The following is a 7644-nucleotide window of genomic DNA, read 5'->3' as shown; positions in this document are numbered from 1 at the left end:
TTGATGTCAAGGGCCCGATGTTCAAGGCGACTTATTAATCTCCTGCCAAATTAGTCAATTAAATCCGTAATTATTTAATCGATTAATATCAGTGGCAACTAGCGTTTTTACACACTAGGGAAACGTGCAATCTGATTTAGATAACTCTTGTAGCGTGTTATTAATTGGGGTTAGGTTTTTCTAGTTCTTAATACAATTGGGTAATTAATTCCTACGGTCGTACATGAGAATATTTTCTAGTTAGAGGTAATCAATGATCGTACCTTGGTTATCAATAAATTAAGGAAAAATTAGTCGTCAGAGCTCGTCGGCGACTATAACTAACCTATTAATAAATTAAGTGAACCTCCCTTGTATCAATGGTCGGATGAATGGACTGTGTCTGAGTAGTTGTGTCCTTGGCTAGAATTTATCTATTCTTGATTTAATTCCTGTCTACATTCGTGCTCGTTAATGATTCGTTTTAGTTGAGTTGCTTAATTATTTTTAGCTTTATTCTGACAAAACCCCCCTTTTTCCAATTGGAACCTCAAAGAGACAAATATCTCCTGTCCTTGAGGAGGCGACCCTGCTTGCCACTGTCTACTAGTTAATCAATTTTGTCAACTAATTAATTCTGATATATCGGATTAAGCAAATTTTTCAGGAATAGGGTGAATCAAGTAACTCATTGCATACCTAGAGTCTCTGCTCCAATATTTAAAATTAATTATTGACTGCTTTTAGTGGTAGCTAGGTTTTATTATTATTATTGCACCGTCTCGACACCCGTCACCTCTGAAGTTTGATCAAAGTAGAGATCAAGAGTTGAGGACCTTGCCATGTTACGGTTGCCATCCGTTCTGTGTTATCCTGCATCATACCTTGCCTTCTTTCTTTCATACGCTGAAAGAGTCCACCCAATACTTGATGAGAATGTTCAAAGTCTATTCTCTGTTTTTCTCCGTCACGCTTCACCTTCTATCTCTCCTCGAGGTTTTGTTGATTGGGCACGTCTCATCTTCCCATATTGATTGAGCCTTGCATTCCTCCTTCCATATGAGCAGGCAAAAACTTGAGCCCGTGCACCCATATGTGCCCCATTACCCTTAGCACCAGCAGGATTTGAACGATGTTGCCGGGCTCATCATAAATAGAGAGATCTTGATACCCTTAACACGTTCAGCCAAAACTTGGAAGATACGGTTTTAAAAAATTCAATAGTCCAGATTAAGTCGCACCACTTGGTGAGATGGATGGCACAATTTGACCTATTAAATTTCTAAAGTTCGGATCTACTCAAGTGTGAGCTTTCGATGACCAGATCATCCGTGATCACAAACATGTAATTTAGGACTATCTAAAAAAAAAAACCTTATAAGGTATTTTTGAGTCATAGTTTTGCTTAAAAAATGATTAGATCAATCCTAGAAACGAGAGATTTCTTCTTTCGATATTCTTTAGGTTTTAAAAGTGTTCTCAAGAAAATTGTTTTTCAATCATGAATAAGAAATCCCTTTTCCTACTCTTCATGTTTTAAAAGCTTTGGTAGATTCCCTCCATTCATGTTTCGTGGAGTAACACAATTTTTTTTTTTAATATTTGAATTCCTTGCCAAACCTGTACTTTCCTGTGAATTCAAAATTTGATTTATTGCAAAATAGAGGAAATTTATTTCAATGACATATCTTCAAAGTAAAAGCTTCAACAGTCATATAGAAAAGTTTGGAGGCGTAACGTGGTTCCCATTTTAACTACTACAGTTTATTCACTTCTCCACTAATCATATCTCCATAAGAAGGCAATCCATTGGAGACTTGGAGTAGAAGCGTCTCATGACCCAAAGTTACAATAATATATATTTAAGAGTGGAACATTTGGTGCTCAGAAGTCATCAAAGATGTTCATATCCATATGCCAACTGATTAGAGAGGCTGATGCGATATCCATCTCTCAAGCATAGTTCTGCATTCGGCAGGCTTCAACTCATAAGCAACATGGCCTCCTCCCTTTACCCAAAAAAAAGAAAAAGAAAAAAGGGGTGCTAGTTAGTCCCAAGAATGTTCTAACCTTCTTGTTAGTCGTTACCATGTGAACAAATTTTGCACTGAAGCAATAGAAACAGGAATTTCTTGCCTTCACTGTTGCAAATGTCATCTTATTTGCGTAAGTCCTTGTGTAACTGGAGGCAGGAAAACAGAACAAATTTAGATGAGTCGGGTAAAGTTATCTTTTTATCTCGTGCTAATGGTGGTGTAATCAAGAAAAGAAACATTGTTCAATTTTGAACCAACCCAGCAACTTGGCCTTGATGAATCCACTGTCTCCAATCGTCAATAATTGGGTAACGTAGAGATCTTATCCACGCTTGAGTTTCAATGTGCGGTACCGTCAGATCATGGTCACCACTGAATCACAAAGTACTCCACTTTCAGTACTTGAAATCACTGCTGTTAACCTACATGCATCAAGATTCAGAGTTAGGTACCAAACCTGTATATAAGGGATCTGTAACCTTTAGTGCTAAGGTTTGCATGATATGGTACAGCAATCCCTGCATTTTTTGTGTATGGCAAGGTAACGTTGCAGGCTATCCACTGTCCGATAGTTTCCTGCAATGTGATTACAGAAATCAGTTCAGGCTCGCTTCGGCATTCAAATGCTACATACCATAGTGCTTGATTTAGACATACCCTTCGCACATGGAGGGCCTCTTGGACGCTCTTGTTGTTAGCCCAGTGATCAACGAGCGTAATCCATTCCGCCTACGATTGCCAGTGAACAGAGGAAACGGCGATCAGTTGTGATACCAAGAACTAATGCTCTTATCCACGAGTTTACATAGAACGATACAAGTGCTATCTTACTATGCATTTGACTGGAGTAGATTCCCGAACGTCTAGCTCTTCAAACTTCTCATGCAACATTTGTATAATGGATCTCCCACCAGTAAATAATTTATTTGGCACTCGTGAAGGGGGATGACATACGGGAATCAAGATATTTTGGTCGTCAATATTACGAACCAACTGCAGAAGCAAATTATTAACCATCATTCTGGTTGCCGGTTCCTTTATTCTGATTCTTCCCACCTTTTCACCTTTGTGGCCCGCAAATTAAAGGGAAGGGGTAGGAACCAATTGTTAGTACAACCGTTTCTGGAAAGTGTATTATTGTTTGAATAAATTATAATTCATTGTTAACTTCTACAATTTCGTAACAGAAGTACGGTTATGGTGTTCGATTACTGCTTGTGTAAGCCCCTAACATTAACTGCAACTCTGTTATGAAATTGTACGAGTAAGTTACAATAAATTACTTCTTGTTCAAATATTCAGAAACGGCTATACTGACAATCCTTAACTCTGTCCCTCTTTCTTGAGTTTAGGGGGCGCTTTAAGTAAATCCATTAGGCCTTGCCTAATTTTTGAAAATAGAGTCACATAAAAATTGCATAGATATGATTGCTTGCCTCATTGTATGCCCGCATATTTTTTGAACACACTAGATTACTGGGATCTATGATTTCATATTCCCCTTTACAGCTAACCTTCAAGGACTGCATTGTAAATATACAGGTCAATTAGAAAATCACGGGTAATTTTACATTGTAAGAATGCACGAGACAAATGACAGTGCTCTGAGATATCAATAGGTAACAAACAAAAGAAATAAGTTACCTCATAGAGTTCATCAGAAATCAGCCCCATCCTATAAGCAAACGGAACCCTATTGTTCGGAATTCCTGAAGCTTTCGTCACTGGATTTCCAAGTATGTATCCCTGAAGCCATAAATGGAAACGTCTCAGTTTTAAACTCAGGATGGTAAATTTTTCTCCAAATAGTATGTAATCAATCAAGATTAGATAGACTAGAAAAGAGAAGATCATCAAAGGTATAGACCTTAAGATCAATACGTGGTTCAATGCCGTCCTCGTTTCCTGGAATAACACCAAAATACATGTAAGTTTTAGTGCCTTAATAGTCATAGAGCAACAAAGCATTGATCCTATACTTTTGTATTTAGCAAACTTCAACTGATCATCTTGTGGCAGGAGATAATGTAGAAATCTGAACAGGTCAAAGAAACGTCTTATAACTTAACATATGGACAGAAAAGAATAAAAAACCTGCAAATTTCTGAGGAAACTTTTAACCTTTTTTCCCCCTCTTAAAGCTCTGCATTATGTTAATAAAACCCATTTAGCTTAAGGTGGCAACTATATTCCTACCTAAAGAGACTTCGCATATACTACAAGCTTACAGAAAGCACTTATAGTATATTTAGATCTCTTACAATGCCTATGTATCTGCATAACAATTTCAATAATCAGATTGTAACACGACCAAAAAACTTCCCCAGGGTAAACAGCCACATTGAAAAAATCTTACCATTTGATATAAGTTGAGTTAATATTGGAACAGGAATGCCCCCATACGAGATTCCACTAACATAGAATGGATTCGACTTGTACTCTGGGTGATCATGTAGCCACTGCAGTATAATCAACTATCAAAAGCAATCTTGTAAAAGGTAAACATCTTTTCAACTATAATTTCTTTCCCATTTCAAGGGAAATTAAGCTTTTAACTCGAGGTTCAAATGGGTAAAAATGCAACAAATATCACCCACCCACGCCTCTATAATTGGCAATTGTAATTGCACTGTGTACTATAGGCACTAGCAAACCAATTGTAGACATTAAGATACAACAACATGCAAAAAGACAATAAATTGCCTTGCTTTTTGAAATTTGTACCCAAAATTGAATTGTAAGCATCAAATTCAAAATTAGTCATCTTCCACTATCTTTTCAAAGTAAAACTGTAAGTTCATTGATATGGGAATATCTCATTATACATGTTAAACTAATTATCATAGGAGCCTGTATCAGAACATTTCACTAACTAAACACTGTGAATGGGATATTCCATTCTAGAGATTGCTACCTTTCATGAGACTTTGGGATCTTTCCCCATGCAAGAGCCACATGCCTGACCTCCTCCTCTACTATAGCTCACATGACGCTAACTGCCGAAGCTACTGTTAGGTTCGTGAGTAAAAGATTACGTCCCATATTGATCCGAGAAATGGAGAAAGAGCGATTAATATGTAAGTAAAGGCCTGAGATCTAATGGCTTAAACTTTTGAATCAGAGTTGGGTTCTTAATTTATATATTGGGCTCTTTGATAGAGTCTTTCAAGGTGTTTCACCCTATCAACTACCATAGCCAGTTATTATTGATGTAACTTTTATTCATCTTCCACTGTCAACTGTTCTATACAATCAAAACCGTGTTCATAGAGAACTTGAATCCAATGGAGGCAATTTTGGGAGGGCTACGCAGGATTCCGCTATTCAGAAGGAAAATAATTAAATGATAGTACACTGGTCTTTTTGCATAATAAAGGGTCTAGAGACAAATATGGCATTTTCCTTGTTAGTAATTGTCCAACGTTCCATGAAGCCTTATGATTCATTAATTAGCTGAGTGATGGGCGTGTACCTTCCTGATAAATTCATAAGCTTGATCAGAGGCTTGAAAATCTGAAGATTGAGAAGCTTGTGCAGCCTTAGCATAAGAAAAACCACTTCCTACTGGCGAATCCAAAAAGATGATGCTTACAACCTAACAAGCAACAAGAAGTGATTCTCAATCTTGCAGTCAACTCGAATTCTTAATCTTGAAAATTAGGTTTGTTTGGATAAAGATTATTTGAACATTATTTCAAAAAAAAAGAAAAAAGAAAAAATTTGGAACCTTATTTATATATGTGTCTCAATAACCTTTTCATGTAACACTTCTATGAGTCTGAGATATACTCATCAACTTAAATCACTTTTTCTCTCGCAAGAAAATAAAATAAAAGAAAAGAGAAACTCAATTCTTGAGTTTACCTTGGTCCAAGTAGAGGGATTTAATACCAATTTGGGTAGAGTGCCGTCGAACGACAATGGCTCCAAAATTACTGGTCCTGCAATAGAAAATCACGGGCCAGTGACTTGATCAAATGCTGGCACTCCAGTTTATCAGTCATCATCACTTGAACATTAAAGACAAATAAAGATTATGGCTCCATTTGAATTAGCCGTTTTTAGGAACGTTTTTCAAAAACTTTATTGTAGCAATGCATATGAAAAAATATTTAGGTGCGTGTTTTTGGAGCTTAGTTTATATTTTGGGCTTTGTAATTTGATGTGAATGTGTAGTTAGTTATTGTACAGATGTTTGTAGCAGTTGCTACTGGCGACAAATGGATGCTATTCAATAAAATTAATACTTTTACCCAAAAAAACAAAACAAAACAAAAGACCTTACATAAAGCTTCGTCAACCAGACAACGTCTTTTGTCTTTTTTGCAGAGTTTCAACCAGAAAGGCTGTTTGCAGAGTTTCAAGATTATACAAAATCAAGATCAAAATAGTGCCGCAATTGTTCTTTTTTTTTTTTTTTGTGACACCTACTGCAAAGTGTAAGGCATTAGAATTCACCTATCCCAAAGAAAAGTGGAATAAATGAACTGCAGCCAGGGCCTCCATCTAACCAAATGATAAGAGGATCCGATTGAGGATTTGACTCTGACTTGATAAAAGCGTAGAAGAGCTGCACATCCTCTGATTCACCAACTCCAATGTACCTGATAATATCAGAAAATGGGTCAACTATTTCTTCTAAGTTTTGATCAATGTTAATTTCTAGTGTTATTATATATATATATATATACATGTTATACTTAGTGGCTCACCCGGTTTCGAGTTCAAAGGGGAGGGGTCCTTCAAATCCTGGAAGAAACTTAACTATGGAACCAGCCATAGCAAGGTTTGAACATGCTTGAACATAAACTAGCAGCAAGAACAGGTCGCAGAAGATAGGATGCCTTGGGAGCACCTGCAACTTCTCCATAGAGCTTGGCCTATCTCTCGTTTAGGGCACCAGCCAGAGCAACTTTAGACTCCAGACACTTGGATAGAGTTCTTGGAACATTCGAACTCTAACCCACAAGCTGCTATGTCTACAGAGAATCGCCTTATCGGAACCACAAATTTAACTGACCCTACCAACACAAATGTCATTGTTTGCCAACTCATGCTATGCAGCTTTACTGTAAAGCGGCATGCAAAAGATGGTCCAAATTACGTTACATTACTTGGCCAAATGGTGTGCAATAGAATTTCAACTATTGAATTTTTGAAAACTTAAATTTTAACCCTATATAAATAACTATCCAAATGTTTGCGAAAAGATGATAGGATAAAATCTGCCAATTACCAATGAATGATCGATCAAAACAAAGCAACTCATCAGAAGAATTTATCAGAAAATTAAAAAGAAAAAGATCTCACTATCCTTTTAGCTCTCTCATTTTAATGGCTTAAAATATGTTTCAAGCAAATTATAAATCATGCAATGCTAAAATCCCCACGCAAGATAACTTCGTTATGGGTATTTTAGACGGTGGTGTTTGGCACGTGTTAAAAAATTAATATACGAGTTTGGTTTATTAAAGAATTTTTGAAGTTGCCACCTAACTTTCAAGTTACGTGCACTTTTCTTTACCAAGTGTTATACTTAAACTTTTCTTCTTAAAAAGGTGGCGTAAGGACGAAATAAAATTTACCTTGTTATGAAAATTGCCTTATTTTTGTTTTAAATAGTAACATG

The 7644-nt window shown here is 36.6% G+C and overlaps 1 protein-coding gene across 4 annotated transcripts; it reads right to left on the bottom strand.

The window, feature by feature from the left end:
• Window positions 1-1668: 1668 nt before the first annotated feature.
• LOC113705884 (serine carboxypeptidase-like 2) lies at window positions 1669-7333 on the bottom strand. 4 transcript variants are annotated; one of them, XM_072057521.1, is made up of 14 exons: window positions 6728-7333; window positions 6474-6619; window positions 5880-5956; window positions 5488-5610; window positions 4372-4474; window positions 3883-3920; window positions 3660-3761; window positions 3452-3538; window positions 2847-3008; window positions 2673-2744; window positions 2473-2591; window positions 2274-2387; window positions 2050-2161; window positions 1669-1944 (listed from the first exon to the last, which is right to left on the bottom strand). In XM_072057521.1, the coding sequence occupies exons 1-14, from the start codon at window positions 6883-6885 to the stop codon at window positions 1933-1935; spliced, it is 1425 nt and encodes a 474-aa protein (XP_071913622.1). In that variant the 5' UTR covers window positions 6886-7333; the 3' UTR covers window positions 1669-1932. The 4 variants fall into 4 exon arrangements, with proteins under 4 accessions (XP_071913622.1, XP_027083591.1, XP_027083594.1 ...); XM_027227790.2 differs by having other exon boundaries at window positions 1669-1988; window positions 2116-2161; window positions 6728-7328; XM_027227793.2 differs by lacking the exon at window positions 3452-3538 and having other exon boundaries at window positions 1669-1988; window positions 2116-2161; window positions 6728-7328.
• Between the last annotated feature and the right edge of the window lie 311 nt (window positions 7334-7644).

The sequence above is a fragment of the Coffea arabica genome, chromosome 1e (assembly GCF_036785885.1).
Source record: "Coffea arabica cultivar ET-39 chromosome 1e, Coffea Arabica ET-39 HiFi, whole genome shotgun sequence".
NCBI classification, from domain to species: domain Eukaryota; kingdom Viridiplantae; phylum Streptophyta; class Magnoliopsida; order Gentianales; family Rubiaceae; genus Coffea; species Coffea arabica.
This window is presented reverse-complemented; position numbering and strand designations above follow the sequence as displayed.

Excerpts from the sequence above, each read along its gene's own strand:
- LOC113705884 (XM_027227790.2), bottom strand. The coding sequence starts at position 6,885 with ATGGAGAAGTTGCAGGTGCTCCCAAGGCATCCTATCTTCTGCGACCTG. Across the intron at positions 5,611-5,879 it reads ATCCCTCTACTTGGACCAAG|GTTGTAAGCATCATCTTTTT; the intron begins GTAAACTCAAGA and ends GTTGCTTGTTAG. Across the intron at positions 2,745-2,846 it reads CTACTCCAGTCAAATGCATA|GCGGAATGGATTACGCTCGT; the intron begins GTAAGATAGCAC and ends TGGCAATCGTAG.